Consider the following 21666-nt stretch of genomic DNA (forward strand, 5'->3'; position numbering starts at 1 on the left):
TCCTATAGAAGACCTTTGGGATGTTTTGGAATGCCGACTTTGTGCCAGGCCTCACTGATGGAAATCGATACCTCTTCTCAGTGCAGCACTCTTTGAAGAATGGGCTGCCATTCCCCAAGAAACCTTCCAGCACTTGATTGAATGTATACCTGCGAGAGTGGAGGCTGTCATCAAGGCTAAGGGTGGGCCAACACCATATTGAATTCTAGCATTGCCGATGGAGAGCACCGTGAACTTTGAAGTCATTTTCAACAAGGTTTCTGGATACTTTTGATCACATAGTGTAGCACAGACATAATGTAACATCTAGTCACAAAAAAAGAGCCTACATTCCTTCAGAAAGAAGCCCAAGGACAAGATGCTGTTATGTATAGCATGTTCAGACAATGGTATAACAATGGTATATGGTCACAGGGACTATGCCCTCATTCATGGAAGGAATCTTGTAAGTGTACCTCTCCTAAAACTAGGAAAGGTATGTATGAGGGGACTTCAAAAAGTAAGTTACACTTGTTGTCCCATGCTAAGACTGCTGTGCAGCAAGAATATTGCATTGTCAGAAGAGTGTGCATGGTCAGTTTCCTGCAGACAGTTCTGTTATGGTATGGATATAGGTACGTCACATTGTAGGAGTGAAATGACATGGCAGGTGAAAATGTTATCCAAAGTTGAAGTATACGGGACAGTATGATACTTGTGGGGAGGAGTATCTGAATTGCACACAGATTCATCATGAAATTCTGGTGATACAGTAGGATCTCATTAGTATGTTCCTCATAATTGTATTTTCCTTCATGTTATGGCCAATTTTGGTGGTTCCAGTTCTTTAAATGCGTGTTAAATGATTCGGTTTCATGCTTTCCCTCACCGTTGTGTGTTTTCAAGTTTGGCGGTATTGGTGCTGTTTGGCTGCTACAACGTTTGCTGCTGAGAGTTTTGCGAGTGGTGGGAATAAGATGTTTGCGGCCACGGGAAGCAGAAATGTACATGGAGAGGTGTTGTTCAGTGCTGGCAACTTCATGAGTCGTACAAAACTTTTGCTACTGTACAAATGTTTTGTAGAGATTGGCAGTAGCTCTGTCTACTTCAGACTTTTGTAACGACCAAACAGTAAACCAAATAGTGTGTAATTCAGTCAGTATTCAGAAAGTGGTCAAATATCCTCACATGAAATGTGTTCACATTATGTGAAAATTCATCATTTGTCCATCAACATCAAATATAATAGTCAGCAAATGATAAATAATTGAAGCAGCACATTTGAAATGATGACGTTCCAAATGAAAACGAGTACATGACAGTCACTTTTACTGAAATGGTGAAAACAAGCTCTTGTTTCGAATATTCCAGTTGATGGCACTGTGCTCTGTGCTAAGGCAATATATTTGGCACAAAAGTTGGGACACTCAGATTTCAAAACATCCAGTAGTTAGATCAGAAGGTTCAAAAAACAGATATAATTTAGTGTATAAATTTGTTGGAGGTGAGGCTGGAAGCATGAACATGACACTGTTCAGTCATGGAAAAATAAGTGTTCCATTAATCATAGAAAATTATAGTCCCAATGATGTTTTCAATGCCCATGAAATGGACGTATTTTATCACCTTCTGCTTGACAAAGTTCTTGAGTTTAAAGGAGGAAAATGCCATGGCAGAAAATTTATTGCCACTAATAAGTGGAAAGACAAAAGAGTCCAAGATGCTTGAAAAATGTGCAGACATTTCCATGTAAATATATGTCTAATGTGAACTCATTAGTAATAACTACTGTACTCGAACAATTCATGCTTGCCTAGGAGGCAAGGTTGTGTGTTAGGAATAGGAAAATCCCCCTGTTTATTGACCATTGTGCAGTGCACCCCAAGATATGTCGTACCTATGTAATATAAATTTAGTGTTTCTTCCTCCCAAATATACAAGCCACCTTCAGCAACTTGACCAAGGCATTATAAAATGCTTGAAACAAAAATATACAATGTTACTTGTACAGCAGAGGCAGACCTGTCTTGATACTACGATGAGAAAGGCTACAAACTTACATGCTATGCATATTGTAAGAGATGCTTGGAATGCTGTACAAAAAAAGCACAATCTTGAGCTGCTTCAAGAAAGCTGGCTTTTATTGGATACTTACAGAAGATGCAGGAATTGCAGCAAATGATGGCGAAAGAAGAAAAGACTGACTACCTGACCTACGATATTCATGTTTAATGTGATGGTGTTTCTGTCTGTTATTCCGTCATACTTGATGGAGTCCTGCAGGAACAGATGGCAGAGATACAAGAAGAAATTGAAGACATGGATGAATCAGAACCTTTTCCAGTTCCTAAAATGTCAGAAGCTGTCAAAGGAATAGACACAGTTAAGCCTATGTTTTGAGTTTTGCAGTCGTCGAAGAAGTGATGAATGTATTTACTAAGCTGGACAATACATCATTAAAATTAATACAAAAGGAACAGTCAGCTCTTGATATGTTTTTTAAACTTGTATCTTTTATCTTACTGTGTTATGTAATTAGGCTAATGTGATGTATGATATAATAGTAGTTTGTTGAAATGACAACCCCTATTCAGTTACTGTACTGATTCACTAATGGAGTGATGCTAAATGAATGACTTTGGTTTGTTTTTAGAAGTGTAATAAAAATTGCAATTTTAGCATATTTTATTCTTTCTGCATCATGTACCAGGTATGTACATATTTTGGATGGTGGAGGTTACATTCTTGTGCCACATGACATTCCTACACTTTGGTTGGCTGAGGGCAGAAGTATATATAAAAAATATTGTATCGTATAGGATTTAGTCAGTGCTGCCGTATTTAACATATTTTTGCCTCTAACATAGTAACAAGTAATTTTGAGAGTTTCTGGGTGCAATATTCTGAATGTGTTCTTGAAAAGTGTCTTTTGAATCATAATTTATTGAGGTGCCGTGGCAGAAAGTGGGTGTTATGTGATGGCACATTACTCCAACTATGGTACCCTTAATTCTGCGTTTTCACTGACAAAATCGAATCATTACAAAAATATGTATGTTTTGGAAGTATGTTTTCATGCTTATGGCATTCAAAATGTGTGGTCCTTTCAAAAACGTGTTAATGAGATTCCACTGTATATGGACCAAATGCAGTGTCGACTCCATCTGTCGTGAAATGGTTCCCACAATTTGATCAGGGCTGTACAGATGTGGGTGATACTGATCAGGAGGTAAAGCCATAGACATCAAACCAAAAACGACAATTTCCAGACATTCACGGAATTGATTTGCAGCAGTCTCAGATTTTCTGACAGTGAGGATGTTCATACAGCAGTACTCAAATGGCTCTGTGACCAAGGAGTGGATTTCTGTCATTGAGAATTTGAGCAATTGGTGTAATGTTCCAGCCATTGTTTACAAAGACTAATGACTACACTGAAAAACAGTGTTGTGATGTATCTGTGTCACTTATAAGTATTGTGCCTAATTCAATAAAAGCTAATTAGCCAGCCATAATAAAGTGTAACGTACCTCCACAAGCAGTTTTCTTAGCGCTGTCCTTATAAACGGCATAGAAAAAACCCATGAACAGATAGTTAGTGACTGTCTGTTTTGCTACATGGATAGTACCTTGTAGGGTTATTCTTTGATATTGAAAAGGCATATGACACAGCCTGGAGGTCCAGCATACTCAGCCAGCTTCATAACTGGAGCTTCCATGGAAGATTGTTAATTTTATTGAATCTTTCCATACAGAGCAATCAGTTTATTACCAAATAGGAGAGCATGGTCAAGAAATTTTTATATAGGAGAATGGTGTCCCTCAAGGGAGCATTTTAAGTGTAACCGTGTTCACCATTGCTATTACAGTAAAACTCCGTATTAACAAACCCGCTTTTAAGGAAATCCCACTTTTAAGGAATACTTGCATTGGTCCCGGCAATAACACCATAAAAAACAGTGTTCCTGAAATTCGGTTTTAATGAATCGCTCTTTCTTTTAAATCCCGCTTTTAAGGAATATGTGTGTTACAATTCGCAAATTAAAATACGGTCTGCAGCTGCACTTCTAGTTTTCGGACATTAAATCATAACGTTAGGCTTTGATCATTTGCATTCTTAAAATCGATGTTCGCATTAGCGTTCGGACATTGGTCTCGTATCAATAGTTTTGAAGTTATCGTGATTGGTGAATGTTAAACTGATCATTTGAAAACACAATTCTTCCGCACTACCACGCTCCAGCTGTTGTGTCTGACGTTATAAAGTGAAAGCATGAAGTGTATACTGTAGTTGTGTAGTCTACTTACAGTACTGTTTTTGTACGTGTGATATGGCCAGCAAACAAAGAAAAGTGACGATACAGCAGAAGCTAATAATTATTTGGTATTTTGAAGAGAATCGCAATACCTGTATGAAATTATGCAACATTGCAAAGAAGTACGATTTGATGCCATCGTCTTTGTGCGGAATAATAAAAAATAAGTAGGCTTTATTAAATTTAGAAGCACACAGTTCATGTTCATCAAAAAGGAAGAATATTTGTGAGTCGTCTTTCAAAGCCGTAGAAACTGCTCTTTTAGACTGGTTTCAGGGAATAAGAGCCGCAAATATTCCCATAGGTGGAAATGTGTTGCGTGAGAAGGTGCGAGAAATTGCACTGAGGATGGGATATGAGAACTTCAGTTCATCTGACGGGTGGCTAGATCGTTTTAAAAAACGTCACAATCTCTCAACCCAAAATTTAAGTGGAGATAGTGCGTCTGTGGACAATGAAAGTGTGGAGCATTGGAGAAGTTGTACTTTGCCACGTCTGATTCAAAGGTATGATTCCAAAAAATTTTTAATTCCGATGATACTGGTGTATTTTATAACCTCCTTCCATCTAAAACACTTTCAATTAAGGGTGAAAAATTTCATGGGGGACAAAAAAGTAAAGAGAATGACAGCATTATTGTACGTAAACAATGACAGAAGTGAAAAGTTGCCATCATTAATTATTGGTAAATTTAAAACTCTGAGGTGTTTTAAGAACATAAAGACACTTCCGTGCAAATATGAGTTTAACAAAAATGCCTGGATGATGACAGATATTTTTATAAGGTTCCTGAGGAGCTAGGACTCAAAGATGGGTGCAGCAGGAAGAAATATTGTACTTATGGTAGATAGATGCCCTGCTCATCCCAAAGATACCTCATTTTTAAGAAATATAAATGTTGTGTACCTTCCTGCTAACTGCACAAGTCACTTGAAACCACTGGACTTAGGCACAATCCATTCAGTTAAAGCTAAATATAGACTGGCTGTAGTGCAGAAATCAATTTCATTCGTGCAGAGGAAGCAAGTTATGAAATTGAATATTTTACAGGCCATGCATATGTTTGTTGCTGCCTGGAATGCAGTCACACAGCAGACTGTCATAAACTGCTTTGCAAATGCTGGCTGTGGTGCAACATTGTTTGTGGAGGACGATATTCCTGAAGAAGATTGGAATGTTATAGATGTTCCTGAGACTGTGAAATTACAAGATTTTATTTCGTGTGATGAGATGATAATGTACTTACTTCTACACCCACTATGGACATGAGTGAGCTGTTTGCTGCTGATATTGGTGACAAAACTGAAATTGGTGGTGACAGTGGTGGTGACGAGGATGATGATGATGATGATGATGATGATGATGATGATGAAGATGTGGACTCACCAACACCAAGTTTTTCTGCAGCTGTGGAAGGACTTGAGACTGTTAGAAGGTATTTCTCATCCTTCGTTGTGGATGAGTCAGTTCTTAACAGTATTAACCAGCTGGAACGACAACTTCTAGGAGTACGCTGTGCTGGAAGGAAGCAGCAGACTACTCTTCTAGATTCTTTTTCATAAATAATGACAGCATAGCAGTTTTATTCATTATTGTGATATCTAATTCATTGAGTGCCATTGGCTAAATAAAATTTTCTCCTTTTAAATCAAGATACCAGTTGATGACTTTTGATGTGAGCTAACATCCAAAATATCTTACAAAAAAAAAGTATTATAAATATATAGAGTATTTTAAATTTGCCAAGAAACATTTTCATGTTCACTGTATTTTTGTATGCAGCACAAGGTGAGTTTGTGATTATGGAGTATTTATATGTCCTAAATAGCCTAGGTTCCAATTTGATTCTGGAACACTTATTTAGTGCATTTTGACCTAAACCCTAATTTAAGGAAAACCCTCTTTTAAGGAACAAATTTTTTGGTCCCCTGAGATTCATTAAAAAGGGGTTTTACTGTAATAGCATACCAACAAAGTGAAGAGTAAAGTGAAAACTTATTTGTTTGTTGGTGATCTTACGCTTTACTTTTCCTCCTCCCTTCACACTTAACAGCTCGTCAGTCACAGTTGACAAATCAGGAACTGAAAGATTGTACACAAAGGACAGGTTTTAAGTTTTCAGTGGATAAAACAGTATGTGTTTGTTTTAATTATATTTGTCACACTTTTAATGATCCAGAACACCAATTTAATGATACCATTCTCCACTTTAGTGAGTCTTTCAGGTTCCTGGAATGAAAGTAAATCTAATCTAATCTAAACCTGGTGCACATATTTCATCAAAGGCTCATGTGATTACCACTCTTTATGAACTTCTTAGTAAAAGCATTTAGCTTTAGGCATTTTAAAGTGTCTCGGTGGGTAGGTCCTATGTGCAGGCAGTTCCAAGCTACAACTATTTTATAAAGCAATTGTCTCATCCAGTATAGACCAAAGGTGTAACATTTACGGTTCAGCCCAGCCTGCACGTTTACAGATGTTGTGTGCAGTACACCTCGTGGATAACAGACTGACAACAAGAACAAGCCTGTCCTTAGCCTTTGTGCCAAAGCTCGTGAGCCACCACTTTCTATCTAGTTGCAGCTCCTGACTGTGCAACGTTGTTTTAGAACTAAGTCAGTCAAATAATCTTTAACCCCCGCCATCATTGCTTTATCTCCAGCCACAGAACTATACACAAGCCGCAGAACATTAAGGAGTTGGGCAAATCAGCATACATTATATTGTATTTTAGTAGGTCACGGTGGAGTGTGATAACATCTCAGTTTTTTTTTTAATTCGTGTCAGAAGCACCATGGATACAGGAATATAAAAAAATGAATAGCAAAAAAAAAAAAAAAATACAGGCATATGAAAATATATATAAATATATATACAAATATGTGTGCACAGAAACAAAATGTTATAGGCATTTGGCCCATAAGCAGGCTACGTCGACAGCATTTGGGGTTGTCAACATCAGATCCCCTAAAGTGCAGTGTGAAGGACATTCAGGACAGTTATACATGTGCTGGATCGTCTGCACCTCTCCACAGTCGCAGAGATTAGATGTAGTAGAATATCCCCACTTCAGAAGGTTATCTCTTGACCGTGCAGTGTTGGTGCGTAGCCTGTTTAGTGATCTCCAGACCACCCAGTCCTCATCGTAACCTGGTGCCAATTCTTCCTTTGGTTCCATCCAGTGCCCTTTTCCCGACCGCTTCCATTTCTCCACCCTAGATCCAGGTTGGTCACTAAAATCTTCGGTTGCTCTCAGAAAACTGCATCTAGATTTCAAGCGTTTGGTGGCTGGCTGAGTTTTGTGGAGGGGGTGGCTCTCTGCCATCTCAGCCCTCGCTCTTTCACTATAGGCTGCCGCTTCTCTTTGCACTGCAGGAGGTGCAATCCCAGCAAGATGGTAGAGCTTGTCTGTTGGCGTCGGTTTCAGACATCCAGTGACGAGCCTGCAGGTCTCGTTCAGAGCAATGTCGACCTGTTTAGCATGGGTAGAGTTGTACCAGACACTGCTTGCATATTCGCCTGCTGGGAAGCAAACTGCTAGTGCTGTGGTCCTCACTACCTCTGGCTTTGCGCCCCAGGAGGAGTTCGTTATTTTCCGAAGAATATTATTTCTGCCGCTCACCTTCATTTTGGTGTTAATACAGTGCTGTTTATACGTCAGAGCCCTGTCTAGGGTTACTCCTAGGTATTTGGGGTTAGCGCAGTGTTCGAGGAGTGTGTCCTTCCAGAAGACACGCAGCTTACGGGATGCCTGCTTGTTACGGAGATGGAAGGCGCAACTTTGCTATGGTTCGGCTTGAGTTGATTGTCGGCGTAGTACTGACAGCATGTCTAGCGCATCCGTGAGCTTTGTCTCAACATCCTCAAAGGAGTCACCCTGTACGGCCATAGCACGGTCATCGGCGTAGATATAGTTTTCTGTACCAGCTGGCAGTGGTTGATCGTTGGTGTATATGTTAAAAAGTAAGGGTGCCAGTACGCTGCCCTGAGGGAGACCATTTTTCTGGGCCCGCCACCTGCTATGCATCCCTTGGAATTCCACAGAGAACCTACAGTTCTCTAACAGACTTCTAACTGTGGATGTGAATTTAAAGTCCCTGGTAATGGCATACAGCTTCTTCATTAGCAGACGTAAGTTGATGGTGTCATATGCGGCTGTCAAGTCTATAAAGGCGACACCGGTTATTTTCCGGTTCTCATAGCCGTCTTCAATCAGCTGCGTGACGTTAATTACCTGAGATGTAGTGCTTTTCCCTGGGTGGAAACCTGCTTGTTGGGGGATTAGATAGGGTTCTATGGCACTGGAGAGGCGATCCTGGAGTATTCTTTCAAAGATTTTAAAGATATTGCAGAGAAGTGATACGGGTCGGAAATTTCTGGGGTCATCAGCATTTTTGCCTGGTTTTAAAATGGCAATAACTTTAGCGTTCCTCCAGATTATGGGAATCTGACCTGTTTCCATGCAATTGTTAAACAGTTTCAGTAGCCATTGTTTAACGTTGGGACCAAAGTGTTTAATCTGTTCAACAAAAGTCCCATCCAGGCCCGGGGCCTTCCTTAGCTTGCATTTCGCTATGGCTTTGTCCAGATCTGCCATTGTGAGAGGGGTGGCCAGAGTTGAATTTTCTTGGTGTTCAATCCTGTCTATTTTGGTCTCCGACTTCCTGATTTTGGTGTCAGGTTTCCCATTCTTGAGAAGTTGGTGGGCTATTTGGTCGGCTGTGACGGGTGCATGTCCTGGAGAGAAAGTCGGGTCATTGTTGAGACATTTAAGGAGTGTCCAGGCTTTCTGACTGCTCCTTTTGATGTCCAATTCCTCTATTGTCCTCAGCCATTTCTCTCTCCTGGTTTTAGCTAGTGACTCGGTTAGCTGCTCGCCCGCAGTGATAGTTTCCGCGGATAGAGGGTTTGCGTCAAACAGTGTCAGGTATTGCTGCAACTGATCCTCTACTTCTAGCGTAAGGCCTTCAACATAATTGCTTCTGCATCCTCTAGGGATCGATTACTTGGAACACCACTGCACAGCCCTCACGAAATTGTCATAGAATCTTGGTTCAGGTGGTAGGTTGTTTACAGAATCTTCCATGAGGTTTTGAAAGGTTGACCATTCTGCTTTCTTAAAATTGTACCTACGGCGAAATGGTATGCTATGGGGTTTAACAACAGATGTGATCTGGCACATTATTGGACGGTGCTGGGTGTTTGGTATTGGTGAGCAAACTCCTTTTGAGCATTGGGACGTTACTTGATGGCTAACGAAGATGAGGTCCGGGTTATAACCTCTCCCCCATCTGCCACTGTTGTAGGAAGCAGGCAGTTTATTGTCATGTATCAGTTTTAGGTTGTTTAGCTCGGTCCAGCAGATCACAGCCGTGCCATTGTCGTCGTCTTCTTGGTAGCCCCACTGCGTACTGTGGCTGTTGAAATCACCGATTACAAAATTAATTCTGTCTTTATTAAAATTGTTTACGTTGGAGCTGGAAAAGTCCACAGTTGGTGGTTTGTACACTGATGTAACAGTGCAGTCACTAAGTTCAATGGTTAGCACTTCAGTATCATTGATGTCGTTTATACTGCTTGAAAGGATCTGTATGTTTGGCCTGGTAAAGATTGCGCTGCCATACTGTCAGTGTGGCCTTTCAGCTACTAGTCGCATGCCGTTCATCTTGGGTCTTTTGAGTGTACTATCTCTGTGAGTTTCTTGTAGACACAGGACGTCACATTTCTCTTTCTGACAGAGGTCTTGTAGTAGTAGACGTTCTTTGCATGCAGACAGGCCTTCAATATTTACAGAGATAATCGTCAGTGCTGGGCCTGATAATGTCCTTTTCTGTAGGATTGTCGTGTTGCTTCTGGAGTGAAAGGATCAGCCTGTATACAACCGCCCAGGGGATGCCCGAGTATGTGTATTGCATTCACATACTCTTCGTGGAGGCTCCTTTCTTGTCCCCCAACATCTCAGTAACAATGACTAACACTCCATGTGTTAACATCTCAGTAATGTGTAGTATTGTGGCCCTTAAAAGGGCCTTTTTTGAGGACTGCTTTCAATGGTTGTACAGAGTACAGTCACCCACAATGCGACAATCTTCCAAAGAGGATGACCCACTGGCCTTAACCCATAAGTGAATATTACAATCAGAATTTATCTTCACACGTCTACGACAAGTCAAAGATAAACTCCCATGTGGCATAAGGTAGGAACCCTCACCAGAGATAATAATCTCAGATACAGGTATAGTACGGTAAGCCAAAATTTCACGGGTTTCAAAGGATTCCAAACCAGCTCTCCCTGCACTATTACAAGCAACGAAAGCAACAGTTATCCATCCATTACCTAAACCTGAAGAAGTAGAACTTTTCATTAAAGAAAAATTAAACCTCGCGCCACAAAACAATGTAGGTCCATTTATAAGAACAAATTAAGCAGTTTTACCTACTCCCCTGACTTCGTTCTTTTTCCCCTTGGAGGAAGATGTCGAAGCACCAAGAGTGCCGTCCACATTTACAAGTGTTTTGTAAACAAGCAATCGTCGGCGACGACGTTTACGAACCATTGTAAGAAGCAGTGCCTCAGTGGCTATTCACTCACACAAGAGTGAATGCGCTGGCAGGACAGTGTGCTCCTTATATAGCATCAGTCCTGGCGCACGCAGCGAATGTGGACTGATAAGGCGGCCCATTCATAAGCCGCCGGATGTTGCGCAACCGCAAACTTGATTTTAGCCCGCCGCGAGCCTAGTAATACTAGGGCTCGCGGCACCTCTCTCTCACACACTCCACAGCGCTCTCTCTCGCACAGTCAAGGTCACGCGTTCTACTGTGAGAGCCATCTATTGAGCACATAACACGATAACAAAAGTTCTACTTCTTCAGGTTTAGGTAATGGATGGATAACTGTTGCTTTCGTTGCTTGTAATAGTGCAGGGAGAGCTGGTTTGGAATCCTTTGAAACTCGTGAAATTTTGGCTTACCGTACTATACCTGTATCTGAGATTATTATCTCTGGTGAGGGTTCCTACCTTATGCCACATGGGAGTTTATCTTTGACTTGTCGTAGACGTGTGAAGATAAATTCTGATTGTAATATTCACTTATGGGTTAAGGCCAGTGGGTCATCCTCTTTGGAAGATTGTCGCATTGTGGGTGACTGTACTCTGTACAACCATTGAAAGCAGTCCTCAAAAAAGGCCCTTTTAAGGGCCACAATACTACACATTGATCTTGCCAAAAGCCGAGAAGCGATTCTTCTTGGTGTTGTAGCTCTCTGGGTGCTCAATAGATGGCTCTCGCAGTAGAGCCATGTGTTAACATCTCAGTAACACATGGAGTGTTAGTCATTGACAGTTGGTGACCGGTATCATCCTTAGTGTTGAACCATCACAGAAGACATAATACAATAGGTGTCAGTCAAATTAGGTTGCCACTTGAACATGTTATGAGGTGGAAACCAGACACACAAGCATTTGTAGTGAGATATGCTGAGAGATTTAAACTATACACCAGACCAAGTTTGGGCCAAGACACAAATCTGACCCATGCCTTGTATGAGTAATATTTTTACCATGGACCTATCCAGGCACAATTCATGATCCACATTCACAGTATCATTTCTGCCAGTAACAATATCCTATATTCCAAATAATTATAATGTTCTGACTAAAATCTGAATGGTTTCCATTTATTTACATCATTCGTTTTGTGGAACATCAATGATATGAAAGCAAGTGAAACAACTTACTAGTCATACAGATTCAGCAGCCATTGGTTGCATAACATGCAGGGTTGTTTTTTTTTTTTTTTTTTTTTTTGTGACTGTTTTTGAGGATAAAATTTCCATAACCAGCAGCTTTACCTGTAAATAGTTGTAGCACATTGTGCAGTTTTTTAAAGCACTAATGTATTGTTTGAACAACAGTTCCAGCCTTTCTTATAATTGTTGTTGACTCTCTAGCACCCCACTGATTAGATTGATGTATTAGGTACTATTCACTCCTAGATTACTATACTCTCATAAAACTTAAGATTGCAATTGGTATCTCATCACAGATCCTGCCAATCTGGACACCTGAGTGACACATTCTCTTGAGTACCTTTGTAGCAAACAGTGTTGGTAACAATAGCTGAATTATTTATTGCCCAACTCCAGTGATTTTCTGACACTGGCACTGCTGTTGTAAATATTATGAATGTGTATGCGTATGCCTGTTTTCTGATGTCTGCATGTTTGTTCCATCCCTTAGAATTTATTGCAGTATGGCATCTTGGGTTAAATATCAAGCAGTCGGTCAGAAGAGTGTTAGCTTATATCAGTTAGGCCCTTTTAGTGCAAATGTTGTCTTTTACTACTGAAATTAGTCCCATCCATATGATTTTGATTTTGACTCTAAAGATACTGGGTCATTTGCTTGAAGAAGCTGATAAAAACGCAGACAATGGGGAATTTAGAGACAAGAAAAATTTTCTGTGTACAGATAACAGTGATGTAGACCCAGGCTTTAAAGGAGCAAATGATGAAAATGAGAAACTAGAAGAAGAATCCTTGGGTGAATGTGGAAGAAACACTGAGCTAGGTCTTGCTTAGATTATAATAATAGCATCTAAAGCAGAATACTCTACTCATTCTGTGTAAAATATTCTTGGAGTTGTCGTAATTATAATAATTTGTAACTATGGTGAAATATAAATAATGACTTCTTTTCCAATAATATTTCGAGCTGTAAAATTGTCATTATAGCGTATGAAACAGGATATTTTGTACTTATTTTGTATGTATCACCATTGGAAATCTAATAATTGTAATTAACTGGTGCATAACATATAAATGACGACTTCCTTTGAATAAAATTTTGAGTAGTGTAATCTAAGATTGTTTAGTAGCAATGTAACTTCCCCCTTTGGTGCTCAAGGGGTAACTACAAATTCCCTGACCAACCATATATTTCATATACCAAATATTGTTATGATACTACAGATGTTTACAATTTTAAAGGTGTATGTTTTACACTACATCTAGCCAAGATTTGTTAAACATAGCAACTGTGCAATTTTCACATGAGATGTGTTTAATTTTGTAGAACTTGTGACTATCTCTAATAAAAATCGTCGATTAGCAGATCGGAATGTTTGTACAGTCATTCCGTAAAGGAATATAAAACGTCAAGACAAAAGATTCTAAAATTATTCTTAAAATGACTGTGATTGATATTAGGCATTCTAATGAAGATAGTCACAGAACCAGTCTCCATACACACATCAAATAGACCTGAAGTCCACAAATCCCATTGAATGGGCCAGTCTAATTCCTTATACGGTTTCATTGACTGTCGGTGTGTTCCTTAAACTAGGTAATGCTGCTGTGTCCACAATGCTCTTTTTACATATTATTCAGACACATTGTGTCAGTGTATAACAGAGAACAACATTATTGCTTCTAGGACTTACTCAAATATATTTCAGTTTTTGTTTTTGAATTATCCATTGAACCATTTTCATATTTCTATGAGGGTACACACCTGGCATATTGTTAGTGAATAGTGTTCCAGTGAACTATGCAATAGTGTGATGGATATTTTTCATGGCTGTTGCTGCAGAGCTTTAAATATTATACAAATGAAGTGACAAAATTTCAGTGACTTAACTGGTCTCATACAGATATGTATATAGACTGAAGCAGCAAGTGAAAATTTGTATGAAGGCTGGGAATTGAACCCACCCGTGGTACAAATTTTAACTCACCTCTTCAGTCTATATACATTTAAATATTATGCTTGCAAAAGCATGATACTTTAAGAAATTGTTTCCTGTAATTTTTTTTATTTTATTTTTTTTTTTCAGTTCCTGTCATTGGGATTAAAAATTATACGATTCCTCAACAAATATATGGTCAATGTAGAAACACCACGGCCATTGGTACCTAGCATTCAGGAAGGAATTGGAGAGCAACAATTGGCCTCAATATGTGGTATAATTAGGGACTTGGATAGAGAGTCCAGCAAGAGCAGCACACAAGGTGAGTTCCGGTGTTGTTTTGTAGTTACATTTTCGAATAATGTCTGTTTATTTTCCACAATTTCCCATTGACATTATCACGACTTTTAACATTGATTTTTAAACACATTTCTACAAAAGTGCATCATATTCCTGCTTAAAGTCAGCCTTGTAACAAAGCAGAAAATTCAGAGTGTGAGCAAAGTTGTTGATCATATAAGGTAGCATTAGCGCAGTAAGCAAGATTTTCATTGTTGGCATGTTGGGTCATGGCTGCCTGTGTTATAGTTCTGCAGTGTTTGGAAAAACTTCCTTCTGCTCATTGTGTTGTATTAAAACAGCTGTAATTTAATTGCACAGTCATTTATGTGGATTAACACGAATGTTGAAGATGATGGTCTCTGTAATAGGCATTCATGAATAGTTGTTACTTCCACATGAAATATGCTAATCCGCATTAGGCATGCAGTCTTAGGTTGGTACAACCCAATATCAGATGTAAGCATTCCTCCTCAAGATGCTTTGTAACACAACAATAATTTCTGCCCTCTTTCTTGCCCAGAACCAGCTGACCTCCTTGTCAGCAGCAAGCTGTAGATTTCATGCCTATTGTTCTCTGTTTACGAAGGCTGCCAACATTAGTGTTTTATCAATTTTGTGTTTCAAATTTTATGTAATATAATTTTGTAATGATTATGAATAATAAGTTTCACAGTAGGACACAAATATGTTTTTAATGTGGTTTAATGAGAGACTTCTACTTCTGTGCTTTATTTACACCATTGGACACAGTTGGGCCGAAGAGGGAAACCCACATGCACGTTCGTGTGTGTCAGTGTTCAGCCACTGCCTTTGTGATTGATGCTTTGTATACGGTGGACAGCATGTAGAGCTCATTGCTGTTAAAAAGAAACAAAAACAATTAACTGATGTAATAACATTTCCCTTGAGACATATGAGTCTCAACTACTAGTGACGCGCTCTGGCTTCAGTATCTACGACTGGGTGACTCATCTGACTTAGCAGTAATAGATTATGTACACATACCTTCCTTGTCAATCAATCTATCAATTAGTGAAAATGCTTTAAAAATCCCTAAAGTAGTTTCTGACATTATCTTTTACTTGGACAGAAAAACACAGTGGGAAGGCTGTAATTTACTAATATGTTCAGGCACATTACTGAAATAGTGTTTATTCAAGAAAATACTGAAGACAATGTTGTAATATGACAAAGCAAAGTTCCTGCATGATTATTGAATTCCACAGCTGTTGATACTGTTCTTGCCACTGTCTCATATGTTCAGGTGTTCTACAGCATGCATTGACCTATGATATGAAATTCTCTTTCCATGGAAGAGCAATGATGCATCCACAGATACCCAGGTAATGGTGAGGCATGACTTGTGGATAAATTGTACCCAGAAGTAAGGTTGTGCAATAATATCCTATTGAGTCATGTCCTGTCACAGAGCGAATGATTCATGCAGATAACTCACCAGATTTGACTTTCATTCTTTGCAGCAGGATAATTCTATTATATGTGGTATGGTGTGTAATGTGCAATATTGTTTTGTAATAAATCGCTCCAAAATACTATTTCAGTTCATGTGATGAGTTCTAATACAGGAGTTAAGCATTTTATCTCTGTAAATTAGTCTATACAGACTATTGATAGAATGAAAATGCTGAATATAGTGTGCTGATTTGCCCTTTTTCATCAATAATAATTCTCGCTATTCCTGATAGAAGTCGGGAGCTGCAATCATTTATATTGTTACTGCTGCGGAAGTCACCCTTCTTGATATCTAGACGAAAATAGCATCATCTTGACTGTGAGGAAATTAGCTTCACTTTTTTTACAATTTATGGTGTATTTAATGTATATTGAAATTAATAGATATCCAATTCTAACGCCAGACTTATTTGTGATTGGGAGTAGTTGAGCCTGAGATTCTTGTCATGACCCCACTAAACATTGACCAGCTATAGATATTACCACTGAAAGGGAACCCCAAGCCCACTAATTCAGTTGTTATGCAGGGTGCTGTAAATAGTGTTCATACATTCCATTTGCAGAAAAATTTTGTGCCATGTTGTCATACTGACAGGCATTTTTGTGTGATGTTGACGTAATAATACTCATTCTGTATCGCGCCAAATAAATTGACTACCTGAATTGTGGCATTTCATATTTATAGTGCAGTAGTGGTCATGAATTATGGCAATGATATTTGCCAGCAAATTTTTGTAACAGAGTGGGATGTGCAATGGTTAACACACTGGAGTGGCATTCAGGATGACAATGACTATTCAATTTGCCATCTGGCCATTTAAATTTCTGTTCTCTGTGATTGCCCTAAATTGATCCAGGCAAACAAAGGGTATGATTGATTTCCTTCTGCATCCTTTTGCAATCGGAGCTTGTTTGCATCTCCAATAATCGTGCTGTCGATGGAATTTTAAACTCCTTCCTTCTTTCATTCAGTAAATTTTGCGCTGTTAGTGTATGCATGGTGTATGTGGAATTGATAACAAGAAGTCAGTACACATTTTACACAGGACCATTGTCATACAGAACCAAATAGTGTTGGTTATGGGGGGGGGGCAGGCATGGGTTCAGAATGTATAAAATGAAATTTCTTCACTGTCACTAATCACCGGATTGAACTCTGTGGCAGGTCAGGTAGGTGAACCGCCGTGTAATTTAATCACCAAATGTCAGTCCCTTGATTTCCCCTGTGGCCGCTCCCTCCACCACCATGTCTTCCTGTTGGTTGAGAATACAGAGAAAGAGGTATAGGTTTCATACTACTTGTCAGAATGAAACGGACTTCATTTGGATGAAATAAATTGGTATAGGTTTCATACTACTTGTCAGAATGAAACGGACTTCATTTGTATGAAATAAATTGTTAAAAAGAACATACAGTTTCATGTACAATAGGTTTTGGTAAATGAAACACTTTCAATGTGGATAAGATGCACTGTTGGTTGTCTTTTGAACTTCAGTGATAATGTTCCTAATTTTGAATTTTGAATTAATTTTGAATTTCTATGGTACTGGCAGTGTTTTAATTGAAATTGATCATATGCAGATTTTTCCCATGAGCCATGAGAAGAAGTTGTCAATGAAGCAAGGCAGAGTTTCCTATTCCATGTCTCTCCATTCTGACAACCAAGAATACAAAGATTTTGGCAGATTTGCGTGTTTATGAATAAAATACATTGGATTCAGTTGCTATAAATAACATCAGGTGTTATGTTATAACTTCCATGGAAGATGACCATTACCTGCTTGACACTTGAATACAGAAGTCAGATCATGAGATGCACAAGGAAATGGATGAAAATCGTTTTTTCTCAATAAAGCATGTCATTAAAACATGCTTCTTTCTCGAGAGTTTGCTGGCTGCGGTGGCCGAGTGGTTCTAGGCGCTTCAGTCTGTAACCGCGCTACCGCTACGGTCGCAGGTTTGAATCCTGCCTCGGGCATGGATGTGTGTGATGTCCTTAGGTTAGTGAGGTTTAAGTAGTTCTAAGTTCTTGGGGACTGATGACCTCAGATTTTAAGTCCCATAGTGCTCAGAGCCATGTGAACTTTTTTTTTCTCGAGAGTTTCACATCTCTATCAGATTATGAACAGTTATCAGCTAACTCTGTTGAACAAATAGTGGTCTAATATAACAATAAAATAATCAATGTTTCAAAATATAATAAAATGTGGATAGATAAAAAAAATCTACTCAACATGAAGTGGCAGGAGAAAATGCACAAAAGATGTGTGAATGTGAACCTGTGGCTCATCTTCCTGGGAAAAGGGTTCAATGGAAATGAAGAGGGATGAAGGAAAAGGACTGGTTAAGTTTAGGAAATGGGAAGATTTATGGAAAACTCTGGGTTCTGGGTGGCTTTCTCGTTACGCTTTCCATTTTCTAGACCTCACAGTCCTTTTCCTTTATCCCTCTTCCTTTTTCTTCTGCCAGAAGCAGGAGTGACTGGTTTCAAAAGCTCACTTCCACATCATTTGTCTTTTTTTTTTTCCTGCCACTGCTGTTTGAGGAGATTTTTTTAAATCTCCAATACATTTTACTGTGTTTTCGAATGGTAGTCTCTATGCTTTCTGAAGTTTGTGGTTCAGAACTCTAACTTTAGGATTCTATGGAAGATCATCACAATTTTTGATGCTGAAAACTAGGTCTCAGTGTCATGCCTATTATCTGTAGCATTTCACCATCTATGCAAGTTGACAGTCTTATAGAAACTGAAATAAGTACTCTACCTATATAGATAAGGATAACAGAGATAACTATAATCTCTCAATGCAGAAGAATAGCCAGCAACACGTATAGTAAAAATCTGCAAATATCCTAGCTAAACAATCTGAATTTTGCAACTTATGACAGAAATACTCTTGTGCTTTAAGATGTCACAGCACCTGTGGAAACCTTAGCAGCCAAATCTTTAATGTTGTGCCCATTGACCAGTCTGTTCTTGCATCCACAGATTTTTTGTGGTTGCTAAGCTTTTTATATGGTGCAAATGATCTGTTCAGCATTTAATCTCCCCCCAACTGCAGGTAACGTGAGCCCCATTTTGAGCCATGATGATGGCTTTGAGGAATTTCGCCAGGTCTAGTAGTAGCTTTGAGGATACATGGATGTGGCCGCTGTGTTTCGCTTTTGATGAAAAGGAGTGTGGTTATCATACTAACAATGAGTTTTAATTTGCAACTGATGTAACTACAATAATGTAACCATAAACTGTTATTTGTGTAAAGAAGTTGGAATTTCCAGAGGACAGCCCCATTGTATGACATTTTTATGGCTGCACCATCAGTGTAGTAAATCTGATAATGTAATGGATATTCTAGGGGTGACATTTTGTGAGTTATCCAAGGTGTCTGACTGTAGGTATAAAGACGTACTTTTGAAGAAGTTATCTTAATGGGGCTGGTAGTGTGTAGCAGAATTTATCTGTGAATTTTGTATAAAGAAAAATACAAAATGGTAACTCAAGTAATTAAAGTAATTTATGTGAAGACCCTGTTTTATCTGTTATGTGGGGGATAGTGTGCTGGGTGTGTTCCATGATGTTCAGTCATCACAGCTAACGTACTACACTCAAATGAGCTCCCATTGTATCTGAAGTAATAGGTAGATTTATTTACATTTCACAACTGTGCAAGCATCTGGATTGTCAAAGAAGCAGTTGTGAAATAACTGTAAATATATTTTTGTGAAACCTGTTCACATCTACATAAATACTCCACAATCCTCCATATGGCGCTTGCGCAGTTTACCCTGTACCACTACTAGTCGTTTCCTTTCCTGTTCCACTCACAAATAGAGTGAGGGAAAAGCGACTGTCTATATGCCTCCTTATGAGCCCTAATTTCACATATCTTTATCTTTGTGGTCCTTGTGTGCAATGCATGTTGAAGGCAATAGAATCATTCTGCAATCGGCTTCAAATGCTGGTTCTCTAAATTTTCTCAGTACTGCTACTGGGGGGGGGGGGGGGTATTGCCTCCCTTCCAGGGACTCCCATTTGAGTTCCTGAAGCACGTCCATAACACATGCATGTTATGTGAATCAACCAGTAACAAATCTAACAGTCCGCCTCTGATTTGCTTCGATGTCTTCCTTTAATCTGACCGGCTACCTATACCAAACACTCCAGCAATACTAAAGAGTAGATCACATTAGCATCCTATTCGCGGTTTCCTTTACAGATGAACCACACTTCCCTGGAGTTCTCCAACTGCAGTTGACTATTCACGTTCCCTACCACAATCCTCAGATGCTCATTCCATTTCATATCGCTTTGCAACATTACACCCAGATATTCAAATGATGTGACTGAGTCAAGCAGGACACAACTAATGCTGTACCTGAACATTATGGGTTTGTTTATCCTTCTCATCTACATTAACTTACATTTTTCCACATATAGAACTAGCCGACATTCACCACACCAACGAGAAATTTGATGTAAGTCATTTTGTATCTTCCTATAGTCATAATAGCTGTCCTGTCACACTTCCCTGGTGCACTGTGATGATACGCTTGTCTCTGATGAACACTCGCCGTCGAGGGCATTATACTGGGACCTATTACTTAAGAAGTCTTCGACCACTCACATATCTTGGAAATTATTCCATATGCTCATACCTAATTTAACAGCCTCCAGTGGGATGCCGTCTCCGATGCTTTCCGGAAATCTAGAAATATGGAATATACCTGTTGCCCTTCATCCATAGTTCGCAGTATGTCGCGTAAGGAAAGGATAAGCTGAGTTTCGCAGGAGTGATGCTTTCTAAAACTATTCTTATTTGTGGACATAAGATTGTCAGTCAAGAACATTTATTACATTCGAACTGAGAATGTGTTCAAGGATTCTGCAGCAAACCGATGTTAGAGATATTGGTCTGTAATTTTGCAGGTCCTTTCATTTGCCCTTCTTATATACAGGAGTGACCTGCACTTTTCTGCAGTCGCTTGTGACTGTGCGCTGGGTGGTAGATCTGCAATAAATGCAAGCTAGGTAAGGGACCAGTGCTGTAGAGTACTCTTTGAAAAAGCAAATGTGGATTCCATCCGGACCTGGTGACTTATTTGTTTTCAACTATTTTTAGTTGTTTCTCTACACCATTGATGCTTATTACTATGTTGTCCATACTGGAGTCTGCTTGATGCTCAAACAATGGTATGTTTGTACAATTTTCCAGTGTCAATGATTTCTTAAACGTGAAATTTATTTATTTATTTATTTATTTTCCTATCTTCAACTGCCACCCTAGAGTGATCAAGAAGTAACTGAATGGATTCCTTAGGCCCACTTAGCAATTTTACATAGGTCCAGAATTTTCTCGTGTTCCCTGCCGGATCTTTGCATGATAAATGACTTTCTGCAAATAAATGTTGCAACATTGATATGATACTTTACAATTGGCTTAATATTGCAACAATATAAAATTTTCAGTGAATATTAATGTACCAAACGGGATACACAAAATGTGAAGTTAACATATTTAGCATATTTTCATAATCTGATGAACCATTCTGTGCAACTATGAGGTAGCTCTCTCTCTCTCTCTCTCTCTTTAAGAATATTGATGTAATTAACAAATACCGAACTTCTGACAGAAGTTATGAATCCCTTACTGTGTTTCAGTGGGTATGGAAAACATAGCCGTGAAATTGTTTGGTCCACTAACCAAGGAAATCTCTCTCTGCAGACATTTGAAGCATGTTTAAAAAGAAGGTTGCAGATGAGCTGTTTGGCAGGTGCAAATATAGTCAGTTTCATAATTTCCACTAGTAGATACAGAGCCATGTACAATGCTCAGGGTGTCTACAAAAAAACTTGTAGGAACAGTA

At 39.1% G+C, this 21666-nt stretch overlaps 1 protein-coding gene across 1 annotated transcript in view; it reads left to right on the forward strand.

Moving 5' to 3' along the window:
* The window catches only part of LOC126470301 (protein purity of essence), a 475244-nt gene that overhangs the window by 124165 nt on the left and 329413 nt on the right, over positions 1-21666 (forward strand). The window contains exon 12 of the mRNA XM_050098072.1: positions 14133-14307. Coding sequence (XP_049954029.1) covers positions 14133-14307 — 175 coding nt within the window. The remainder of the gene's footprint in view (positions 1-14132; positions 14308-21666) is intronic.

Source organism: Schistocerca serialis, chromosome 3, assembly GCF_023864345.2.
Source record: "Schistocerca serialis cubense isolate TAMUIC-IGC-003099 chromosome 3, iqSchSeri2.2, whole genome shotgun sequence".
Taxonomy (NCBI): domain Eukaryota; kingdom Metazoa; phylum Arthropoda; class Insecta; order Orthoptera; family Acrididae; genus Schistocerca; species Schistocerca serialis.